Source organism: Pseudophryne corroboree, chromosome 7, assembly GCF_028390025.1.
Source record: "Pseudophryne corroboree isolate aPseCor3 chromosome 7, aPseCor3.hap2, whole genome shotgun sequence".
Lineage (NCBI taxonomy): Eukaryota > Metazoa > Chordata > Amphibia > Anura > Myobatrachidae > Pseudophryne > Pseudophryne corroboree.
This window is the reverse complement of record NC_086450.1, coordinates 387,164,192-387,189,721: the sequence shown is the minus strand read 5'-3', so window position 1 is coordinate 387,189,721 and position 25,530 is coordinate 387,164,192. Positions and strand designations below refer to the sequence as shown.

At 44.9% G+C, this 25,530-nt stretch overlaps 1 protein-coding gene across 6 annotated transcripts in view; it reads left to right on the top strand.

Annotated features, from left to right (window-relative positions):
• INTS1 (integrator complex subunit 1) overlaps window positions 1–25,530 on the top strand; it is a 324,003-nt gene that overhangs the window by 131,807 nt on the left and 166,666 nt on the right. For all 6 annotated transcript variants that reach the window (XM_063934591.1, XM_063934592.1, XM_063934589.1 and 3 more), the window contains 8 exons: window positions 5,838–5,983; window positions 7,718–7,859; window positions 7,952–8,128; window positions 8,631–8,739; window positions 9,267–9,387; window positions 10,053–10,130; window positions 10,627–10,784; window positions 11,038–11,134. In XM_063934591.1, the coding sequence (XP_063790661.1) occupies window positions 5,838–5,983; window positions 7,718–7,859; window positions 7,952–8,128; window positions 8,631–8,739; window positions 9,267–9,387; window positions 10,053–10,130; window positions 10,627–10,784; window positions 11,038–11,134 (1,028 nt within the window). The remainder of the gene's footprint in view (window positions 1–5,837; window positions 5,984–7,717; window positions 7,860–7,951; window positions 8,129–8,630; window positions 8,740–9,266; window positions 9,388–10,052; window positions 10,131–10,626; window positions 10,785–11,037; window positions 11,135–25,530) is intronic.

Sequence of the window (25,530 nt, the reverse complement as noted above, 5' to 3'; positions counted from 1 at the left end):
TCTCTCTTCCCCCTCAGCAAGCAACTAACTAACCATATCTTTGAAAACTGCCTATATCCAAACAGTGGGAGTTAACAGTCTGTTGGTTTCGGTCTCCTTTCGTTGGTCCAGAGGCCAGACCTCTCATTCATGATGTGTTATTGGTCAGTTCATATGCAAGCAACGTCCAGTTTGAAGATGCAATTATAGGGGTTAGCCACTGGTTTTTGCTGCACACATGCTGTCTTCAGGAAGTTCTTTGTTCTAATAAGAGTGATTTTAGATTTCATACATTTAATCATAACTAATCGTTGCAATGTGCTACAATCTACCCATAGCTATCAAATTACTCCACACATTCTCCTAATCATTTTGACACTAAGCATATACAGGTTGAGTATCCCATATCCAAATATCCGAAATACGGAATATTCCGAAATACGGACTTTTTTGAGCGAGAGTGAGATAGTGAAACTTTTGTTTTCTGATGGCTCAGTGTACACAAACTTTGTTTAATACACACAGTTATTAAAAATATTGTATTAAATGACCTTCAGGCTGTGTGTATAATGTGTATATGAAACATAAATGAATTGTGTGAATGTAGACACACTTTGTTTAATGCACAAAGTTATAAAAAATATTGGCTAAAATTACCTTCAGGCTGTGTGTATAAGGTGCATATAAAACATAAATGCATTCTGTGCTTAGATTTAGTTCCCATTGCCATGATATCTCATTATGGTATGCAATTATTCCAAAATACGGAAAAATCCGATATCCAAAATACCTCTGGTCCCGAGCATTTTGGATAAGGGATACTCAACCTGTATCTATAATTAACTTGTTCGGTTCCAATAATACATATATATCTGGTGTTACACTCTATTATATAAATACATTATAATGTCTGGTGCTTGACATATTTTGTCTGTGTAATTTATGTGTTGTATGAAATATGTGTTGAATGTCTTTGTGGCTTGTCTGTGTGAATGTGTATGCTACCGTATATCCTGTGCACGCTGTGTGTATGCGAACGAACAGAGACCTCTCTGTTTGGAGTTTGTATGTGGTGTGTATGTAATATTTTTGACTTCGACAGTGGGTTAATCCAGAAAAAAAGTTACAGATCCCTAAGCGGTTACTGTCAATTTTTCTCTTTCGCCCGAGGATAGAAAAAATGGGAAAATACACCGATTGTAGATACATCAGTCTCTAGGCTCTCACGTAAAATTGTCTTACCTGTGCCTGGTGCAGCCTCCCTAAAGGACACAGCTGACCATAAGATTGAAACTACCCTCAAATCTTTGTATACAGCTGCAGGGGTGGCTTAGAGACCCACTATAGCATGTGGATGGATTGCAAAAGCCTTTGCAAAGTGGTCTGGTAATGTCATAGAGGGTTTTGACACTTTACCTCGAGGTGAAATTATTTTACTTCTGCAACATATACAAGATTCTGCAAACTTTATGGTTGAAGCCATGAAGGAGATAGGTTTGCTAAATGCACGCACGACAGCTATGGCAGTGTCAGCGCGCAGGGGTTTATGGTTACGTCAGTGGACTGCCGACGCAGACTCCAAGAAAGGTGTGGAAGGCATGCCATTCTCAGGTGAGGCCTTATTTGGCGATGAACTGGTTATGTGGATTTCAAAAGCTACTGCGGGTAAATCCACCTATCTGCCTTCTGCAGCTCCACCTGCTAGGCAGACCTACTCAGGACCCAACTTACAATCCTTTCGGACTGCGAAGTTTCGGGGCAGAGCCAGAGGTCCCTTTACCTCTGCCAGAGGTGCTAGAGGGAGATCACGCAAGCCAACCACTGTTGGTTTTCAAGAACAGAGATCCAGCTCTTTTGCCTCAAAGCCTTCCGCATGACGGGGGGCCCACATGCCTGGAAGAAAGGCAGGTGGGAGCCCAGCTAAAAATTGCCAGGACCCCTTGGTCCTAGACCTTCTTTCCCAGGGCTTCAGGCTGGAGTCCCAGGATTTCCCACCTCACAGACTCTTCAAATCATGCTTACCAGCTTCACAGGAAGCAAGAATAACCTTACAAAAAGCTATTCAAAAACTGTTACTGACTCAGGTCATTGTTCCAGTTCCACCTCATCTACAAAACAAGGGATACTATTCCAGCTTGTTTGTAGTTCCGAAACCGGACGGTTCGGTCAGACTGATTCTGAATCTCAAGTCACTGAACCCGTACTTACGGGTATTCAAGTTCAAAATGGAGTCTCTGAGAGCGGTAGTTCCTTGTGTCTCTAGATATCAAGGATGCGTACCTTCTTATTCCGATCTGGCCGCCTCACCAGGCTTACCTGCGGTTTGCCTTGCAGGGCTGTCACTACCAGTTTCAGACCCTGCCTTTTGGTCTGTCAACGGCACCGAGGGTGTTCACCAAAGTGATGGCAGAGATGATGGTATTGCTCCGAAAACAAGGGGTGAACATTATTCCTTACCTAGATGATCTTCGGATAAAGGCTGCATCTAGGGAACAGTTGTTGGTGAACATTGGTCTCACAACCAAATTACTCCTGGATCATGGGTGGATTCTGAACCTGCCAAAATCTCACTTAGAACCAACGCAGAAGCTTCATTTCCTAGGAATGATACTGGACACAGTGTCTCGGAAAATGTTCCTTCCCTTGGAAAAGGCAATGGTAATCCAGTCGATGGTGTGGGCTGTCTTGAAGCCAAACCGAATCTCAGTACATCAGTGCATCCGTCTTCTTGGAAAGATGGTGTCCTCTTACGAGGCAATTCAGTACGGAAGGTTTCATGCAAGGCCCTTCCAGCTGGATTGCATCTACACATGCATCAGAGGATTCGTTTGTCGCCGAAGGCCAGGATTTCCCTCCTGTGGTGGTTACAAACTTCTCACCTCGTGAAGGGTCAAAGGTTCGGGATTCAAAATTGAATTCTGTTAACCACCGACGCAAGCCTCAGAGGTTGGGGAGCGGTCACCCAGGGGTTACAATTACAAGGAAGATGGTCAAGTCTGGAAGCCACACTTCCCATAAACATCCTGGAGCTCAGGGCAATATACAATGCCCTTCTGCATGCCTCTTAGCTTCTTCAGAATCAGGCCATTCAAGTTCAGTCGGACAATGTGACGGCGGTGACGTACATAAACCGACAAGGCGGAACGAAAAGCAGAGCCGCAATTTCAGAGGTGTCAAGAATCTTCCCCTGGGCGGAAAAACATGCGGCCGCGTTGTCAGCAATCTTCATTCCAGGAGTAGACAACTGGGAAGCAGATTTCCTCAGCAGAAACGACCTGCACCCGGGGGAGAATGGGGTCCCCACCCAGAGGTGTTCCAGTGCCTTACATGTCGGTCGGGTTGTCCACAAATCGACATGACGGCCTTTCGTCTCAACAAGAAGCTCAAGCGGTATTGTTCCAGCTCGAGGGACCCACAGGCTGTAGCGGTCGAAGCCCTGACAACTTCGTGGGTATACCGACTGGTATACGTGTTTCTTCTGATTCCTCTGATCCCAAGGGTTCTCAAAAGAATTAGAAGGGAAAGAGTTCATGCAATACTGATTGCTCCGGACTGGCCGAGAAGGGCCTGGTATGCGGACCTTCTAGAGATGCTAAGCGTAGATGCGTGGCCTCTGCCTCTTCGAGAGGATCTTTTGCAACAGGGCCCGTTCGTCTATCAAGACTTACCACGGCTATGTTGGACGGCATGGAAGTTGAGCGGCTGATTCTAGCCCAGAAAGGGATTCCCGACAAGGTCATCCCGACTAGGATCCAAGCCAGGAAGGGGGTAACGTCAAAAAAATTACCATCGTAACTGGAAGAAATACGTCTCTTGGGGTGAAAGTAGACAATATTCTGCGGTGGAATTTCATCTGGGACGTTTCCTGCTGTTCCTGCAGTCGGGCAAGGATGTGGGCCTACACCTAGGCTCCATAAAGGTTCAGATTTCGGCCTTGTCGATTTTTCTTACAGAAACAATTGGCTTCCCTACCGGAAGTACAGACGTTCTTGAAGGGCGTTCTTCATATCCAACCTCCCTTTGTGCCTCCCATGGCACCTTGAAATCTCCAGTTGGTTCTACGGTTCCTCCAATCGGACTGGTTCGAATAGTTACTGTAAGTGGAAGAAAAATATATTGGAAAACCGGCACACTGTTGGCCTTGGCTTCGGCAAGGCGCGTCTCGGAACTGGGGGCATTGTCGCACAAGAGTCCCTACTTGATTTTCCACGAGGACAGAGCTAAACTCAGGACTCGTCAGCAATTCCTTCCTAAGGTGGTGTCGGCGTTTCACTTCAACCAGCCGATTGTGGTTCTGGTTGTTACTTACACCTCTACTGTTTCTTGTATGTGGTTTGGGCTTTGAAGATATATGTGAAGAGAATAGCTCGTACCAGGAAATCTGATTTACTGTTCATTCTCTATGATGCCAACAAGATTGGGTGTCCTGCTTCAAAGCAGTCAATTGCAAGATGGATCAGGCATACTATCCAACATGCTTATTCTATGGCAGGCTTGCCGATTCCAAAATCTATTCAGGCCCACTCTACTAGGTCAGTGGGTTCCTCCTGGGCGGCTGCCCGGGGGATCTTGATGTTACAGCTATTGCGAGCAGCTACTTGGTCGGGTTTGAACACGTTTGCAAAGTTTTACAAGTTCGATACCTTGGCCTCTGAGGACGTTCAGTTTGGTCAATCAGTTTTGCAGGATCCTCAGCACTCTCCCACCCGGTTTGGGAGCTTTGGTACTTCCCCATGGAACTAAATGGATTCCCATTATCCCCTAGGACATAAGAGAAAATAGGATTTTAATTACCTACCGGTAAATCCTTTTCTCGTAGTCCGTAGGGGATACTGGGCGCCCGCCCGGTGCTTCGTTCTTCCTGCTAAGTTATTTGTTAACTGTTGTTTGGTTCAGCTGTTGCTGTTCTTGTTTTCACATTCTGGTTAGCATGGCTATCCTCTTGTTTATGGGTGTGCTGGTTCGAAATCTCACCATTGTTCTTATCTGTTTCCTTCTCTCAAAGTATGTCCGTCTCCTCCGGGCACAGTTTTCTAGACTGAGTCAGGTGGGAGGGGCATAGAGGAAGGAGCCAGCACACACTATAAATTTATTAAAGTTCTAGTGGACCCGTCTATGCCCCTATGGTACTAAATGGATTCCCAGTATCCCCTACGGACTACGAGAAAAGGATTTACCGGTAGGTAATTAAAATCCTATTTTATTTTTATTGCCAACAATTTATTTTATGTAATACAGACTCGGGTCTGTGTACAAAGCCTTGGAGACAAATAAAGTGGACGGAGATAAAGGCGGGTATTCATTTAGTGCTGTTTTTTTCGGCTAGCCGTTTTTTAATCGCTTTTCGCCCATGCCTTTTCACTTTTTTTTTCTTTTTTTTTTTGTGGAATCGGCATGAGCGAAAACGGACCCCAAAACAGGCGAAAACGCCAAAACATGTGGATCGGCTGCGAATTCACCAATCCACATGGTTTTCGCCTATGCCAGATTTTTCGACCAGTGGAAAAAATGGCACGGACATTGAAGAGGTTGAATGTAAATTAAACCTAAAAACGGACGAAAAGTGCAGTTTTTTTCGACTGGGTGCTAATTATATACCCCGCAAAGTGCCAGCCAATCAGCTCCTAACTGCCATGTTGCAGGCTGTTTTTGAAAAATAAGTCAGGAGCTGGTTGGTTGGTATTTTATCTCCGTACACTTTATCTCTCTCCAAGTCTAAGTACATAGACCCCTCAATAAGTTGTGCAGTCTGGAGAGAGTTGTCATACAGTAACATGGGAGTAATACTTTTTTTTTCCGTTTTGCCAATCCTTACTTTTCAATCTTTGTTTGTCATCCTGTCTTCTGCAAACAATCAGCTGACTCGTCCAGCCCAGGACCTCCTCATGTCTGTCTGCGTGAACTGTAACACTCAAGGCTCCGAAGATATGGAAGTCATTTCTAACTTGATCAAAATCCGACTAAAGCCTAAAGTTCTTCTCAACCATTACATGCTCTCTGTGCGGTAAGATGAATTCAGAATGTACTCTTATCGACTAAAATGCTGCAGTTAAGAATAAATAACGAGCGCTATAGGTTTATTATGTGTATAAATGACTTCTAAAAACAAATGTATAAAAAATATATCAGAGTGGCACCTGTAAGGAAAACAAGTATTTGTTATTATTGTATGTTTACAACTGCTTTTTGGAGTTATGTGAAATGAGCACAGTCCGTTCTGGTTTCACAATATGGCAATTTTGTGTACCCTAACTGTCCCTACCTTCTAGCCAGTGACAGTTAAGGCCCGTACACACTGGTCGATGTATCGGCCGTTCTCTTAAACGGCCGATACATCGCGGGACCGTCGGCCAGTGTGTACGGGCGATACGTCTGTGAACTCCGTCGTTCACAGACGTATCGCGTCGGCCGCGCAGCACAGCCGACAGCCAATATATCTAACGATATATTGGCCCGTCGCTGTGTGTGTACGGGGCGGTCGTCCGACCGCCCGTACACATGCTGCGGCGGCCGGCGGTGATTGACAGGTGAACTGGGCGGGCGCGAGCGCCCGCCCAGTTCATGACGTCAGTCCCCCGACGGATCAGGCTGTGTGTATGCACAGCACACTGCCCGATCCGTACATAGATATATCTGCAGATCAATTGATCTTCAGATATATCTAATAGTGTGTACCCACCTTTTAGGGTACACACAATTTCCATATTGTGAAACCGGAACGGACTGTGCTCATTTCACATAACTCCAAAAAGCAGTTGTAAACAAACAATAATAACAAATAACTTGTTTTCCTTACAGGTGCCACTCTGATATATTTTTAATATATTTTTTTAAAGTAATTTATACACACAATAAACCTATAGCGCTCGTTATTTATTCTTAAAAGTAGACCTTTAACAAACTGAGCAGCTTTAACGACATACAGGCAGCGCAGTTGTTATATACCCTTGTATTAAAATGCTTCAGTACTGGATCATCTGCTTTATTCTTGGGGCGGAGATGGATGCAAGGTGCTGGCTTCCTCATCGTTTTGCTGGCACGATCACCAGCAAAGCAGATTATTTTTCTCTCCTCCAATAAAGGGTCTGTGTAAGTTGCCATTTATGGTGTAAAGTAGCTAAAAACAAGTCTTTAACCATTGACCCCAAAACATTGTTTTTATTATAAATTTGCTAATTTCAGAAGACATTTGACCTTGATTGTTAAAATCCGATTTTATGTGTTGCTTATAGAGAATAAAATTGTTGCTTTTATGTATCTCTTATATTGTAGGGGGCTATTGTTGCTTATACTGAGCATACATGGTCAGATAAAATGCCTGTCCGGCCGACAGGCGTTTTATCTGACCCTGCCGATATCCGGAACATTCACTGTGAAATATCTCAGTGTATGTCACGTGATATCCGTGCTCCACCCCCGGGGAGGAAACTTTCCCTGATCCTTCCCATATGAAAGAACAGGGGAAAGGACCATCGGTCGGGCATGGCAGGGCACACACTATCCGATGCAGTCAACATGACACTTAAAAATATGGCATGGGAGGGACATGCTGGACAATCTGGCATGCCATAGACACGCTGCAATTATCTGACTGATCTGATATCGGGCCAGATTATTGTTTTACTGTTCATTTCTGTTTTTAAGTGTGTATTTTTGTTTGCTGTTATTTTAATTTATGAAATAAATGACTACAGCGCTGCCTCCCAGTGACCGAGATCTGTGTTGTTCCTTAATACAGGGAGCTGTTGAATGCTCACAGAGATAACCTTGGCACAGTTGTGAAATTTTTGATCTTTAACGAGCTCTCCAATGCCAGGAACCCCAACAACATGCAAGTCCTGTACACTGTGCTGCAGCACAGCTCCGAGCAGGCACCAAAGGTAAGCTGTCACATGCTAACAGGAGAATTGGCCAGTGCCTGTACACAGTACCAGGAACACATCACGTTTCTCTTTCTTCTTTCTGCTGTCAGTTCCTAGCCATGGTTTTCCAAGACTTGCTTACAAATAAAGATGATTATCTCCGAGCCTCGCGCGCGTTACTGCGAGAGATCATCAAACAGACCAAACATGAGATCAATTTCCAGGCCTTCTGCTTGGGGCTGATGCAGGAGAGGAAGGAGGCTCCGTACACGGATATGGAGTTTAAGGTAACCATCCGCTCTGCATCTACTTTCTGTCGTTTGTAGGGTGTATGTTTGCTTACCAGTCCTTATTTCACTCATTTGCTTTTATTTCACCATAACAAAGATGTAAACTAAGTTAAGGCTTCCTGTGGTTTCTACAAATGATGTGGAGCTAAAATATCCAGCATGACAGAAGCTGGTAGGCTCATACCATGCTTTCCAAATGAGGACTGTTTTCACATCTCAGGGTGACCCAGTGGGGGAGATTCAATTGTTTGAAAAGTCAGTTGGGTGTCTGTTTTTTCCTATCTAATAGACAGGAAAAAACAGACACCCAACTGACTTTTCAAACATTTGAATTCCCCCCCAGTAAGTCCAGTTCGATGTAGAACAGCATTTGTGTCTGGCTGGTGGGTGCTGACAGTAGGATTCTCCCTGTCAGTTCATGGACTGTGTAGGAACTAAATATAAGGGGCATGGGGTTGTCCAGAGCAGGCTGTCATTGCAGTTCCCTTTCTGATTCAAGGAACGCTTTGTGATCCACATAACTGACCTGCTTGCTGTTTCCATGATGCTGGGGATTACAGTTCAGGTGAAAGAAGCTGGAATTGCCTGGGACAAAGGAGAGAAAAAGAGTAGGTCCCCAAAACTTTTTAGCTACATTTTAAATACTATGGGGTAAATTATACTTAGATGGGAGTTCTATTTAAGATGGGGTGTTGCCCATAGCAACCAATCAGATTCCAGGTATTCTCTTCTTGAAGGTGCTAGATAAATGAGAAGTAGAATCTGATTGGTTGCAACATCCCATCTTAAATAGAACTCCCATCTTAGTAGATTTACCCCAATGTGGGGCATATTCAATTCGTTGCGCCAGGCAGAGAAAAGCTATTCAATGAAATAGCCTTTCCCCAACGCGGTAAATCAATGGCTAACGCACGCGGAACGAATAGATTTTATTATAAAATCAATAGATTTTACCTGCACAGTAAACCGCTGATGTGAACTTTTACACCTCTGTAGTTTAACAAGGGGGTTAACCCCACAATTTCCCTGCAGGGCTACTTGAACATGCTCCTGTGTATTGGGTTTTGTTTTCATTATGTTTGTGTTCTGACCTACAGTATATGATTTGCTGTTTGTAACCTTTATACAATTTTAGGTTTGGATGTCCTGCGCTCTTTTCAGAAGCAGATTGCGGCCATTCAGCGGGATGCAGTATGGTGGCTTCATACAGTTGTGCCCTCTATCAGCAAGCTGCCGCCGAAAGATTACGTGCACTGGTATTCTTCATTCTGTTACTGACACACGTCACACACATGGCTAGATGAATCCCGCTAATATGTCATGCCGACTACTGTTTCATAGCGCTGAGGGAGGGTGAAAAGTAAACCAAAAATAATAGTGTTTTGCAGCAAGTAAATTTATTTGAGAAGTATTAAGCCATTCTTCCCCAATGACGTTTGTGCTAGTTTTCCTTTTTATACAACGTGTGGCTCATTTATAGGTGATCGTCTGTGCGATCTAAAGGCATGCAAAGAGATGACACGTTCTGTTAGACACTTCTAAAAAGGCGTCCAGCTCAGAGCCATTTGTGTCAGGTCACTGCGCTAATGATTTAATTACTGCTAGCTGGATCGGTGATACGCAGTCAGCCATAAGAAATGTGTCTATATAGTGCTGCTTATATTAGTCATTATCAGTGTGGTGAACCTGTAATAGATAATACCTCCTAAAAGGCCTATCTGCGGATGTGGACTTACATAATTGTGTTGCGTATGTCCTCAGCCTGTGCTTGCATTTTCCTGGTAAGCCTCTCCAGGCTTTAGGAGACGCATATAAGCAATCTATGATTAAATGACCTAGTGAATATACCCTCATTGATATACAAGGGCAGTAATTGTTTTGACTTTGTTCTCTCATTTCTCTGTTCCTTCTCACCATGCAGTTTACACAAAGTCCTTTTTACAGAACAGCCAGAAACTTACTACAAATGGGACAACTGGCCGCCAGAGAGTGACCGCAAGTACGTGACGTTTTATCATTTAGGGGGCTATTCAATTGGTGCCGGTTTTTCCAACAGTCGGAAAAACTGCACTTTTCGACAGATTTTAGGTTGAATATGCATTCGACCTATTCAATGAAAGTGCTGTTTTTTCGACTATCGGAAAAAAAAACCAACCAAGTTTTTATCGAAAATGTGACTGTTTTCGACAGTTTGCCGCTGATACAGATTAGACTTGTAATCAAGTCGAATATGCATTTGTCGGAATGCTGGCCAGAAACGTCCGGCATTGAATAGTGCCGTGTCGAAACCTCTCCGTCGGAGAGGATCCGACATCAATGGAATATACCCCTTAGACTTACATGTTACACAAAATACATCTTGCTTATTTAAGGTTTAATATCAACCCCCTGGAAAAGGCCTTTTTATGAAAAATGTATTGAATGCATTTGTGGTTATTTTTCTGTCGCTTAGGGGCATTACTTATATTGACCCATTATCTTTTCCTTTTATCCAGTTTCTTTCTCCGCCTCTGCTCGGAAGTACCGCTGTTAGAAGACACTTTGATGCGTATACTGGTCATTGGGCTCTCACGTGAACTCCCTCTCGGTCCAGCCGATGCTATGGAGCTGGCGGACCACCTAGTGAAACGGGCAGCAGCTGTGCAGGCTGACGGTACATTGTCTGGAATAAGTCTTTTAGAACCCAAGGCAATATGAAAGTGAAGCATACTTTAATATGTTTGATAAGACTTTAATCTTGGCAGCACAGTACTGAGGACCTTCTTAAATATCCTTGGCTATGTGTGAATTTCCTCTTTTGTTTGGGACTCCTTTATTGTCTGTTTTGCAGATGTAGGTCTGCTTTAGTTTCCTGCTATAGAATCACAGCCTGAACACCTAATTATGGCTTTGCTTTTATTTTGTAGACTTGGAGGTCCTCCGAATTGAAAGGGATCAACTAATTGATGCTGTATTAAACCTCTGTACCTACCACCACCCTGAAAACATTCAGCTTCCTGCGGGGTATGTTCTGTGCTTTCATTTAGTGTATATTTATTGTTCAGTCACTGCATCCATCTTAAGTGAATGTCATTCCCTTTTTTAGCAGCACGATCCAAATATCTTTCCAATAAGCATTTACTGCTCCCTTTTTTTTGTATACTACTCTATTGCATTGTTACGTATGATGGAAAAATATACTTTCAGGACAGCAAGGATAGTGTAGTGGTTAGCTTAACTGCCTCACAGCACTGAGGTCACGAGTCAATTCCTGGTCATGATTCATATGTGGATTTTATATGTTCTCTCCATATGATCTAGTTTCCCCCCACAATCCAAACACACACATTTAGATTAATTGGCTTCTGACAAAATATTAATCCTAGGGAGAGAGGGTGTGTGTGTGTGTGTGCTACTGTATATAAATAACATAATAAATATATAAATCTACGTGACTTTTAAGTGAGGTTTATTTTTGTTAGAAAGTATACGGATGATGCAATCCCCTTCTCCATACCCCTTGGATGTCCTGGCGTACTCTGAGGAGACTGTTACGACTGTCGTCCACTCAGTCTCTATTCTTACCGTTAGTATCCAATCCAGACTTTCAAAATGGTGATCCGGGCATGGTGATTAAATCTTGGCACCTCCAGGGATAAAGAATGGTATATCAATTTTTAGATGGTGATTGCTCATCGGTTTTGACACTACCTCAATTTAAGGAAAAATTCCCCTCCTTAGATTTTCCTTTGTTCATGTATTTCCAAGTAAGGAGTTATGTGACTCTGCTGCTGTCACAGTTACATGCCTCTAACCCACCCTCTGTCTTAGATGCCTCAATAAGGTATAACCCACTTATCCCGCATACCACTTCCTTTATTTATAGTTGTACAAGACGTAAGTTGGAAAATGGATAAGGTTGTGACGGGCTTGGCTAAATGGGAGGGAGCCTGACCGGGTCTAGAATGAAAAGTGGTGTTGTCTTCCTTTCAATTACTTAATAAACAATTGGTGTTGTCCTCCTATGCAGAGATGCACTATAAGTTACTGCATAGGGCGTATTATACACCAAAACTGAGAGCTCTTACAGGTCTAGCAGATGATGCAATTTTTTTTAAATGTACCACTCCACATGCAGAAATCCTACATTGTATGTGGTCGTGCCCTATTGTGCAGATGTTTTGGAAACTGTCCAGACCTATGTTAACCTTGAATTGAAACTCCCTTTCACTATAACAAAGCCTTGTGCTTTATGGAACATATACTCTCCCTCCTCCGCCCTGACAATCTCCCGAGGTAATAAATTATTATTGGCCCGTATTGCTGCGGCCTCTAAAAAAAAACGTTCTCATCTCAATGGATTACACCTGACCCTATTCCCTTATTCTTATTGCCGTGAATACATTATCTCTTTCAAATGAATTGGATAGAATGTTCTTTAGATGCGGAGTTTAAGGCACAATCCTTTTTTGATATATGGTTGCCCCTACCTGATCACCTTATCCCCTATTATGTTTAATAATGTTCATAAGGTGGTGAAACGAACTACTTGGTATAACGCGATCATCGTAGAAAGTAAGACTCCTCCATTTTCATGATGATCAGGACTTAATATGATATTCATTACTCTAAGGGTGGAATTCAAATGTTTGAAAAGTCAGTTGGGTGTCTGTTTTTTACTGTCTATTAGATAGGAAAAAACAGACTCCCAACTGACTTTTCAAACATTTGAATCTCCCCCTAAGTGTTATTTCTGGATAAGGTCGCTAGCTTTAAATCCTCAATTCGTATGACTCTCATGACGTTGTTTTGTATAGGTATTCACCTTTTGAATTGTATGTTTACTCTACTGGTATATTTTGATATACTATCATTGTTTAACGATATGACGTGTATTTTCTTGATAAAAAGAAAAAGTATATATGATCTACATATGTAACAGCTGAGTCAAAAGCATTCTGTATGTTTTTAAACTTTTTCTGTATTTTAATATGTTCGCAGTTTTACCTGGTCAGTATAAATGAAGCAATAGAGAAAACGTGAATTTTGTACTACTGTTGAGCACTTTTCTCAAAAACAGTTGGTGACCCCTGTTACAATGGAGATATAGAGCTTAGTGGCATCCTTACGGATTTATTTACTAAGCAAACCGGTGCTACTGATCGTGTTTATTTACAAAGGCATTAATATTACTAGTGAAATGCAGCTAGTAAAATCAGTACCCTATTAAATTTCAGGCATAAATCTGATCAGAAGTGCCAGATTGTACAATGCAAAGCTTAGTAAATAGACCTCTTTCAATCAAGAACACTGAACTTTTGCAGTCATATGTACAGAGGACCATGTGACTGTCAGACTCTGCGACAAAACCAAAACGCCATGCTTTCTTTGCCTGCCCATGATGTGCCCACTGACCTGCTAGAATGAGCCTTCACACTGTAATAAATAGGTTTCCCCACACCATTGTAGAGGTGACAAATCACACAAACGATATATCTAGAAGTGAAAGAGGTCCCTCTTTCTCTGTAGACTGATACCAACCCAATGCTGTCTTTCTTTATGTTAAAATTAGAAAACCAGATCATGTTGAAGAGTTGATTCTGTGTATAAAATGGTCATATTCTTTATGTAAAACCAAATAAGGAGATTTGTAAGACAGAGGCCCCAGTTTAAATACCTCAGGGCTGTGGAAATGGACAATAGGAAACAAGTCTTCCATGTGAGAAATTTGAGAACCACTGATTCCTGATCCTGTTGTACTGCCGTCAACACCAAATTCAAGACCCAAGGAACTAAGTGAGAACTGAATGGTGGTCTCAAATGAGTTACACTTTAAAGGGAAGCCTATACGTCTGGTAAAATGGCCACTTCTGGAAGAAAGCAGGAATGCATATATTTGAACCGTAAGTGAACTCTGTTATCCATTCCATGCAGTAGCAGCTGGGCCAACTGGAAAGAATTTGTTGGAAACTTCCTACTCTCACACCAAGAAAACCAGGATACTGGTGGCCAAGGTCTATTTCTTTATGCTCTCCTATTCTAGGATACATAATACTCCTTTCTACCAGCAGTGCAGAAGAACTGAAACGGAGAGCTTTGTTCCCTAAGTAAATTTTCTGGCAAGAAAACACTTATTATTTTATCCATCTTTGGACTAAAGAAGACCACCATAAAAAGATGGAGACTCGAGTTCTCTTAAATTGTGAATCCACCCCCTATGCCTTGAGCCAGACAGTTTGATGAGTTGATACTATTGAAGTCACAATTCTATCCTCCAGAATACATCCCGCACTGCGTCCCCCTAAATATTTAGGGGCCTCGCAGATGTACTCAGGGAGTGCCATTGATTCAAACCCGAGTCTTCCTGAATGTAAGTACTACAGTAGTTGCACCAACCTCTTTTCCACGAGCTTGTTGACTGAAGTGGAAGCTGAAATAGGTCTCTGAGAAGCTCCTGTTGCTACAGTATGTAAATACTCTTTTCTTGTTTGTACCTTCATTGGTTACAGCATTCGGGATTGGAATAGGCTAGAGTTTAGACAAATCCTTTATATGGGCATTCACATTAGGTGGATTTCCTATTTATATGTATCCACCTGGGGTAGCTCTATATAACCTGAAGCTTCTAGCTATAATTTTCTAGCACAAGCTATAAATGATAGGTAGATGCTGATTGGTTACTTTGTGCAACTTCTCTACTTTTCCTCTTTAGAAGCCCCTGAGTTTCCTGAATGATGGAGATATAGTAGAGGGAGGAGCATCAATAACTTACAGATCTTTATAAAGTAATAATGTAAGCTCTATATCCCCATGGTACCTGAGTCCCACAATTGGATGAATGGCAATCTGTTCTGACAAATTGCAGTGAAAAATTGTAAATATATTGGTATAAACTTTTAAAATACATTTCTCTTTCATCCACTAGGGGACACTGGAGTTCCCTAGACATTAGGGGTGTGAAACTTGCAACCGGAGGTGTGGCACAATCTAAAATTAGTATTGTCTGCACAGCCGGCTCCTCCCCCTTCACATCCCTCCTCCCTCAGTTTTGAAAAATGTGCTGGAGGTACAGCACGTGGAGCAACTGAGCTCCTGACTAAATTTTCTTTTGTTTTATTTTTAATGTTTTTCTTGATATGGGCTGCGTCACCCTAATGAAAAGGGAGACAAGAACCTCAGAATTGTGAGAGACAACGATCCCTATCGAATGGACCTGCATCTCTTGACAGGAATACTGATGATAAAGGTGCTGCGTCTCCCTAGGAAAAGGGAAACAAAGCTTGACAATACTGAGAGACAAAGATCCCTTTTGAAGGGATCTGCATCTCTTACAGGAGATCCTCTTTCAAACGGAGTACAGTGAGTACTGGTTGTAATGCATCTGAGGAGGCTGAAAGGATAGTAACTCTGCTCCCTCCTCCCTCCCTCCCCCCCGCTCTCCCCGCGGCTTATTAGCAGTGATAGACGCTCCGTTGTGAGACAAGTGAGGGGCCCCGTAGTGCGCGCGCGCCGGCGGGGAGACAGAGGCTGCGCTGAGGACGGGAAGCGCTGCTGAGGACGGGTAAGAAGGTCCAGTGGCGCGACCCGTCAGAGTGTAAGCGCGGCTTGTGTGGAGCAGACAAGCGCTTCCTAGCCAGTATAGCGCGCCGCTGGGGGACCCGGTGAGAGCGGTCCCGCAGCGCGCGCACAGAGGGACAAAGTGAGTGTTATTCAGCGCGGCTGAGAGGGTCCCCAGCCGCGTGTACGGCTGCAGAATTGTCAGTAGTACATTGCTTTAATGTAATAGAAGTGATAAAAAAAATTCAATGGCGGCCATCTTATTTCTCTAACGTCCTAAGTGGATGCTGGGACTCCGTAAGGACCATGGGGAATAGCGGCTCCGCAGGAGACAGGGCACAAAATAAAAGCTTGAGATATCAGGTGGTGTGCACTGGCTCCTCCCCCTATGACCCTCCTCCAAGCCAGTTAGATTTTTGTGCCCGGCCGAGAAGGGTGCAAACTAGGTAGCTCTCCAGAGCTGCTTAGAATAAAAGTTTAGTTAGGTTTTTTTATTTTCAGTGAGTCCTGCTGGCAACAGGCTCACTGCATCGTGGGACTAAGGGGAGAAGAAGCGAACTCACCTGAGTGCAGAGTGGATTGGGCTTCTTAGGCTACTGGACGTTAGCTCCAGAGGGACGATCACAGGTTCAGCCTGGATGGGTCACCGGAGCCGCGCCGCCGTCCCCCTTACAGAGCCAGAAGAGACGAAGGTCCGGTGAAAGCGGCGGCAGAAGACATCCTGTCTTCAAGACTAAGGTAGCGCACAGCACCGCAGCTGTGCGCCATTGCTCTCAGCACACTTCACACTCCGGTCACTGAGGGTGCAGGGCGCTGGGGGGGAGCGCCCTGAGACGCAATATAACACACATATACCTTAGGTGGCAAAAGGAATACATCACATATAGCTCCAGGGCTATATGGATGTATTTTTTCCCCTGCCATTTTACACAAAAAAGCGGGAGTTAAGGACGTCGTGAAGGGGCGGGGCCTATCTCCTCAGCACACTGGCGCCATTATTCCCTCACAGCTCCGCTGGAAGGACGGCTCCCTGATTCTCCCCTGCAGTACTGCATCTGATTCAGGGTAAAAAAGAGAAGGGGGGGCATTTTGGCAGCAAATAACTAGATTAACAGCAGCTATAAGGGATTAACACTTATATAAGGTTATCCCTGTATATATATAGCGCTGGGTGTGTGCTGGCAGACTCTCCCTCTGTCTCTCCAAAGGGCTAAGTAGGGTCCTGTCCTCTATCAGAGCATTCCCGGTGTGTGTGCTGTGTGTCGGTACGCGTGTGTCGACATGTATGAGGAGGAAAATGAGGTGGAGGCGGAGCAGTTGCCTGTGTTAGTGATGTCACCCCCTAGGGAGTCGACACCTGACTGGATGATTGTGTTTAAGCAATTAAGTGATAATGTCAGCAATTTACAAAAAACTGTTGACGACATGAGAAAGCCGGCAAATCAATTAGTGCCTGTTCAGGCGTCTCAGACACCCTCAGGGGCCCTAAAACGGCCGCTACCTCAGTGGGTCGACACGGATCCAGATCCAGATACTGAATCTAGTGTCGACGGTGACGAGACAAACGTAATGTCCAGTAGGGCCACACGTTACATGATCACGGCAATGAAAGAGGCATTGAACCTTTCTGACACTACAAATACCTCAAAGGCGGGTATTATGTGGGGTGTGAAAAAACTGCCAATAGTTTTTCCTGAGTCTGAGGAAATAAATGAGGTGTGTGATAAAGCGTGGGTTTCCCCCGATAAAAAACAGCTAATTTCTAATAAGTTATTAGCACTATACCCTTTCCCGCCAGAGGTTAGGGCACGGTGGGAAACACCCCCTAGGGTAGATAAGGCGCTCACACGTTTATCTAAACAAGTAGCGTTACCGTCCCCTGATACGGCCACCCTCAAAGAACCAGCTGATAGGAGGCTGGAAAATATCCTGAAAAGTATATACACACATACTGGTGTTATACTGCGACCAGCAATCGCATCAGCCTGGATGTGCAGTGCTGGAGTCGCATGGGCGGATTCCCTGACTGAGAATATTGATACCCTGGATAGGGACAATATTCTGTTAACTATAGAACATTTAAAGGATGCATTGCTATATATGCGTGATGCGCAGAGGGATATTTGTACCCTGGCATCAAGAGTAAGCGCAATGTCCATCTCTGCCAGAAGAGCATTATGGACCAGACAGTGGTCAGGGGACGCAGATTCCAAACGGCACATGGAAGTATTGCCGTATAAGGGGGAGGAGTTATTTGGGGCTGGTCTAACAGACCTGGTGGCCACGGCAACGGCTGGAAAATCCACCTTTTTACCCCAGGTTACTTCACATCAACAGAAAAAGACACAGTCTTTTCAAACTCAGTCCTTTCGTTCCCATAAGTACAAGCGAGCAAAAGGTCACTCTTTTCTGCCCAAGGGCAGAGGAAGAGGAAAAAGGCAGCACCATGCAGCCGCTTCCCAGGAGCAGAAGCCCTCCCCTGCTTCTGCCAAGTCTTCAGCATGACGCTGGGGCTTTACAAGCAGACTCAGACACGGTGGGGGCCCGTCTCAAGAATTTCAACGCGCAGTGGGCTCACTCGCAAGTGGATCCCTGGATTCTACAGGTAGTATCACAGGGGTACAAACTGGAATTCGAGGCGTTTCCTCCTCATCGGTTCCTGAAGTCTGCTTTACCAAAGTCTCCCTCCGACAGGGAGGCAGTTCTGGAAGCCATTCACAAGCTGTACTCCCAGCAGGTGATAATCAAGGTACCCCTCTTACAACAGGGGAAGGGGTATTATTCCACACTATTTGTGGTACCGAAGCCGGACGGCTCGGTGAGACCAATATTAAATCTAAAATCTTTGAACACTTACATAAAAAGGTTCAAAGTCAAGATGGAGTCACTCAGAGCGGTGATAGCGAACCTGGAAGAGGGGGACTATATGGTGTCGCTGGACATCAAGGATGCTTATCTCCACGTCCCAATATATCCTTCTCACCAAGGGTACCTCAGGTTTGTAGTACAAAACTGTCATTATCAGTTTCAGACGCTGCCGTTTGGATTGTCCACGGCGCCTCGGGTCTTTACCAAGGTAATGGCCGAAATGATGATTCTTCTACGAAGAAAAGGCATCTTAATTATCCCTTACTTGGACGATCTCCTGATAAGGGCAAGAACCAAGGAACAGTTAGAAGTCGGAGTGGCACTATCTCAGGTAGTGCTAAGTCAGCACGGATGGATTCTAAATATTCCAAAATCGCAGCTGATTCCAACGACACGTCTACTGTTCTTAGGAATGATTCTGGACACAGTCCAGAAGAAGGTGTTTCTCCCGGAGGAGAAGGCCAGGGAGTTATCCGAGCTAGTCAGGAACCTCCTAAAACCAGGACAGGTCTCAGTGCATCAGTGCACAAGGGTCCTGGGAAAAATGGTGGCTTCTTACGAAGCGATTCCATTCGGAAGATTCCATGCAAGAACTTTTGAGTGGGATCTACTGGGAAAATGGTCCGGATCGCATCTTCAGATGCATCAACGGATAACCCTGTCGCCAAGGACAAGGGTGTCTCTCCTGTGGTGGCTTCAGAAGGCTCATCTACTAGAGGGCCGCAGATTTGGCATTCAGGATTGGATCCTGGTAACCACGGATGCCAGCCTGAGAGGCTGGGGAGCAGTCACACAGGGAAGGAATTTCCAGGGCTTGTGGTCAAGCATGGAAACATCTCTTCATATAAACATTCTAGAACTAAGGGCCATTTACAATGCCTTAATTCAAGCAAAACCTCTGCTTCAGGGTCAGGCGGTGTTGATCCAGTCGGACAACATCACGTCAGTCGCCCACATAAACAGACAGGGCGGCACGAGAAGCAGGAGGGCAATGGCAGAAACTGCAAGGATTCTTCGCTGGGCGGAAAATCATGTGATAGCACTGTCAGCAGTGTTCATTCCGGGAGTGGACAACTGGGAAGCAGACTTCCTCAGCAGACACGACCTTCACCCGGGAGAGTGGGGACTTCACCCAGAAGTCTTCCACCAAATTGTAAACCGTTGGGAAAGACCAAAGGTGGACATGATGGCGTCACGTCTAAACAAAAAACTGGACAGATATTGCGCCAGGTCAAGGGACCCTCAGGCAATAGCAGTGGACGCTCTGGTAACGCCGTGGGTGTACCAGTCAGTGTATGTATTCCCTCCTCTGCCCCTCATACCGAAAGTATTGAGAATCATAAGAAGGAGAGGAGTAAGAACTATACTCGTGGTTCCGGATTGGCCAAGAAGGTCTTGGTACCCGGAACTTCAAGAGATGCTCACGGACGAACCGTGGCCTCTACCTCTAAGACAGGACCTGCTACTGCAGGGGCCTTGTCTGTTCCAAGACTTACCGCGGCTGCGTTTGACGGCATGGCGGTTGAACGCCGGATCCTGAAGGACAAGGGCATTCCAGAAGAAGTCATCCCTACTCTGGTAAAAGCCAGAAAGGAAGTAACCGCAAAACATTATCACCGCATTTGGCGTAAATATGTTGCGTGGTGTGAGGCCAAGAAGGCCCCTACACAGGAATTTCAACTGGGTCGTTTCTTGCATTTCCTGCAAACAGGACTGTCTATGGGCCTAAAATTAGGGTCCATTAAGGTTCAAATTTCGGCCCTGTCGATATTCTTCCAGAAAGAATTGGCTTCAGTACCTGAAGTTCAGACATTTGTGAAAGGGGTGCTGCACATACAGCCTCCTTTTGTGCCTCCAGTGGCACCTTGGGATCTCAATGTTGTGTTGAGATTTCTAAAATCACACTGGTTTGAACCATTGTCTACGGTAGATTTAAAATATCTCACGTGGAAGGTGTCGATGCTGTTGGCCTTGGCTTCAGCTAGGCGTGTGTCAGAATTGGCGGCTTTATCATGTAAAAGCCCTTACCTAAATTTTCATTCTGACAGGGCGGAATTGAGGACTCGTCCTCAATTTCTACCTAAGGTGGTTTCTGCATTTCACATGAACCAACCTATTGTGGTACCTGCGGCTACTAGGGACTTGGAGGACTCTAAGTTGCTGGACGTTGTCAGGGCCTTGAAAATATATGTTTCCAGGACGGCTGGAGTCAGGAAAACTGACTCGCTGTTTATCCTGTATGCACCCAACAAGCTGGGTGCTCCTGCTTCAAAGCAGACGATTGCTCGTTGGATTTGTAGTACAATTCAGCTTGCACATTCCGTGGCAGGATTGCCACAGCCAAAATCAGTAAAAGCCCATTCCACAAGGAAAGTGGGCTCATCTTGGGCGGCTGCCCGAGGGGTCTCGGCTTTACAACTTTGCCGAGCAGCTACTTGGTCAGGGGCAAACACGTTTGCTAAATTCTACAAATTTGATACCCTGGCTGAGGAGGACCTGGAGTTCTCTCATTCGGTGCTGCAGAGTCATCCGCACTCTCCCGCCCGTTTGGGAGCTTTGGTATAATCCCCATGGTCCTTACGGAGTCCCAGCATCCACTTAGGACGTTAGAGAAAATAAGATTTTACTTACCGATAAATCTATTTCTCGTAGTCCGTAGTGGATGCTGGGCGCCCATCCCTAGTGCGGATTGTCTGCAATACTTGTATATAGTTATTGTTACAAAAAAATTCGGGTTATTATTGTTGAGCCATCTTTTCAGAGGCTCCTTTAAATTTATCATACTGTTAACTGGGTTCAGATCACGAGTTGTACGGTGTGATTGGTGTGGCTGGTATGAGTCTTACCCGGGATTCAATATCCTTCCTTATTATGTACGCTCGTCCGGGCACAGTATCCTAACTGGCTTGGAGGAGGGTCATAGGGGGAGGAGCCAGTGCACACCACCTGATATCTCAAGCTTTTATTTTGTGCCCTGTCTCCTGCGGAGCCGCTATTCCCCATGGTCCTTACGGAGTCCCAGCATCCACTACGGACTACGAGAAATAGATTTATCGGTAAGTAAAATCTTATTTTTTCTCATATAAGCGCCAATCTGAGGGGCAGGGATTAACCCTCCCCCTCTTATACGTTATCCTATGAGACAGGATATAGGTTTAGCTCCCTCTGCTGGTAAAGGGAGTTATAGGAGGATCTGTAATCCTATGAGACATGATATAAGATTAGCTCCCTCTGCTGGTAAAAGGAGTTATAGGAGGATCTCCTGAAGTATAATACTTATTTACTATTTATATTTTCTAAGGAATTCTATACAAAAGATCCTGAAGAAAATACTGGGAAGCATGTGGACAACCTCACCATCGTAGCTGATTTACAGTTCGGGCTGTGAGGTTTGCAAACCGGCTGGTGACATTTTTATTTTATATTTATTTGTTTTTTAAATTTTTGAATTGTCATTTTCCCCTTTTTCCATATGAAGGGATAAATTTGTCCAGCCGGTTCCAACACCTTCGCTTCCGTCATCCTCAGGCTTTCCCTTCCTAATTTAAGGGGTAAAAGCGCTGCGTAATACCCTAGTACGGGGTTTAATTAGCATGTCTAAAGCATCAACCAAGACTTCTAAGACCTGCTATGTTTGTACGAAATGTAGCAAAAAAAAAAGCACGAGGGTTGGTAGCTCAGGGGTGTGTGTCTCCTGCTTACTCAAGGACACTCCACCTGGGAGCAGTGCTCCGCCTAGGCAATCTCACAAGAGATGGCGGAATCCCACAGACAACAATCGGGATGGGCTGCGGAATTCATTAAGGAATTTCTCATCAAGTTAACGCCGCGAGCACATGCAGAATCAGATGTGCGCAAGGCAGTTAAAAGACCTCTTCCTATTATAACGGAAACAGACGAGGAAAGAGATCCTCTCATTGATACGGAGGAAGGTGAGTTAGTTGGATCTACCCTGGACTCCGATTTTCCGGAAGTAGACACGACAGAAGAATTCGATTTATTCGAATCACAAAAGCCGCGTTCTGCGGTGTTTCCAATTCCTAAATCCCTCCAATCTCAGATGGAGGAGCCTTGGAAACAGCCGGACAAACGCTTTAAATTTCCACAAAAAAAAAAAAAAAAAGTTTCACATACCCAAGGGTGTTATGGATAAGTGGGAGATTCCACCTGTAGTGGATGCTTCCCTAGGGAGGTTATCGAAAAGACAATATTACCGATACCTAATGTGACGACTTTAAAGGAAGCGTCAGATCGGAAAGTGGACACCACTTTGAAATCAATATTCATAGCAGGTGCAGCACAGAGACCTGCGATCGTATGTGCTTGGGTCAACAAGGCTATGAGCGCGTGGTCTAGGCGTATTTTACAAGCTATTGAGGAGAATAGCTTAGAAGAGATTACCCAACTGGCAGACCACATTCGAGAATCTGCTTCATACTTGTGTCAGGCCTCCCAAGATCTTAGCAAATGGCAAGGAGGCTCTGACACCAAGAAAGCAGTTGAATCCATCCCCTTTGGGGGAGAGATGCTTTTCAGGTGCAGAGTTGGATAAGTGGATTTAGCAGGCTACAGCAGAAATCTACCTTTCTGCCTACTCCATATACGAGAGCCGTTCCACAGGCTAGAATAGGATATTCGGGACCGGCGTTTAATTAATTTAGATCGCGGTCCTTTCGAGGACGAGGTTTTGGTACACAAGTCCATGGAGGCAGAGGTAGAGGCCGCGCACAGGCAGCAGCCAGACAACAGGATAAAACTGTTGACAAAACCGTGGCATGACGGTCTACCGGCCCACCTGGGATCTCCTTTGGTGGGCGCCCGTCTGGAAGGTTTTCGGGACATATGGACCGTCACCTGTCCAGATCTTTGGATCACCGACATAATCTCCCAGGGGTACAGAGACCTCACAGTCAGTTTTTTACAACGGGAATGCCTCAATGCTCTCAGAAGGCAGACGCACTACTGACAGCCATTCAAAAATTATTACAGTCAGAGGTCATTACGGCAGTTCCCGCCTCTCAGAGAGGAACGGGTTTTTATTCCAGTTTTTTTGTCGTGATAAAGCCAGACGGAACGGTCAGGCCGATACTCAATTTAAAGGTTTTAAGCCAGTTTCTAAAGCTATACAAATTCAAAATGGAATCAATCCAGTCGGTCATTGCAGGTTTGGAACAGGGCAAATTCATGGTGTCCATGGACATAAAGGATGCATACCTGCATATTCCAATTTGGGCTCCCCACCAAGCTTACCTAAGGTTTGCACTGGTGAGGGGTCATTACCAATTCAGAGCTCTACCATTCGGCCTATCATCAGCCCTAAGGATCTTCATGAAGATAATGGCAATTATGGTTGCGGGGTTGAGAATGTTGGGAGTCAAGATAATACCCTATCTAGACGATCTTCGGATCAAGACCTCCTCTCAAGAGAAGCTGATCAAAGATGTTCAGACGTCTCACCAAGTTCTCATTCAACACTGATGGATTGTGAAATTCTAGAAATCCAACTTCTCTCCGACTCAACGAATTAAATTCCTGGGTCTCATCTTGGACACGGTGCAGTTAAAGATTTTTCTGCCAGGATCCAAGATAAAGAACATACAGAAGTTAGTAGAGCAAGTATTAGGGACACCGTCAAGGTCTCTGCGATTCTAGGTACAACTTCTCAAAAAATGGTGGTGTCGTTCGAAGCTCTCCGGTACGGCAGACTTCATTCCCGACCGTTCTAGATGAACCTTCTGACTCAGAGAGCTGGTTCACACTGGTTTCTTCATCGACGGATCCGACTGCAACCACACGTAAGAGTCTCCTTGATTTGGTGGTCGTTGCACAAGAATCTCGCAGCAGGGAAGAGATTCGGGATACGGAATTGGAGGATCCTGACAACGGACGCCAGCCTCAGAGGTTGGGGGGCCGTCTTCGAGGACATCAGGTTCAGGGACGATGGACGTTACAGGAGAGCAGATTACCCATCAACATTCTCGAACTAAGAGCAGTTTACAATGCACTTCTCCTCGCAGAAGACTTGGTCATGAATCAGTACGTGAGGGTACAATCGGACAATGGCACAACGACGACTTACGTAAACCGTCAGTGAGAAACGAGGAACAGAATGGCGTTAAGAGAAACCACAAAGATATTGTTGTGGGCTGAAACGTCATCCTATCTGCAGTATTCAATCCAGGTGTGGAGAACTGGGAAGCAGATTATCTCAGTCGACAGGACATACACCCGGGAGAGTGGTGCCTGCATCCACGGATTTTCGACATGGTGGTGAGGAGATGGGGTCTTCCTCAAGTGGACGTAATGGCGTCTCGGCAGAACCACCAGCTGCCAAGATACAGCAGCAGAAAGAGTGGACGCATTGACACTTTCTTGGGTTTACGAAAAGGTTTACATATCTCCGCCGTTCCCTCTACTTCCCAGGGTTCTGAAGCGTCTGAAACGAGAGCGAGTGTGGGCGATTCTAATCGCTCCAGATTGGCCACGCATGAGTTGGTACTCGGATCTACAAGGCTTGTTAATGGACAAACCGTGGCGGTTACCTCAGAGAGATTACCTGCTATCTCACGGCCCGTTTCTACATCCAGACCTGAACAGGCTGCGTTTAACGATGTGGCTATTGAAGCCAGGATCTTAAGGAACAGAGGGATACCTAGAATGGCTCTTCCTACGATGATTGCAGCTCGAAAACTGGTCACGGCCGGGCATTACTACAGAATTTAGAGGAAGTATATCGACTGGTGTAAGGAACGTGGATGGAATTAGACGACCTTCCACTTATCCAGACTTTTACTTTTCCTTCAAGCCGGAATAGATTTAGGTTTGCGACTGGGATCTCTGAAGGTTCAAGTGTCAGATCTTTCCATCCTTTTTCATCAGCGGTTGGCAACCTTACCAGAGATTCAGACCTTTTTACAGGGGGTTTTGAGAATACAGCCCCCGTTTCGTCCTCCCACTGCACCGTGGGATCTCAAATTGGTATTAAATTTTTTTGA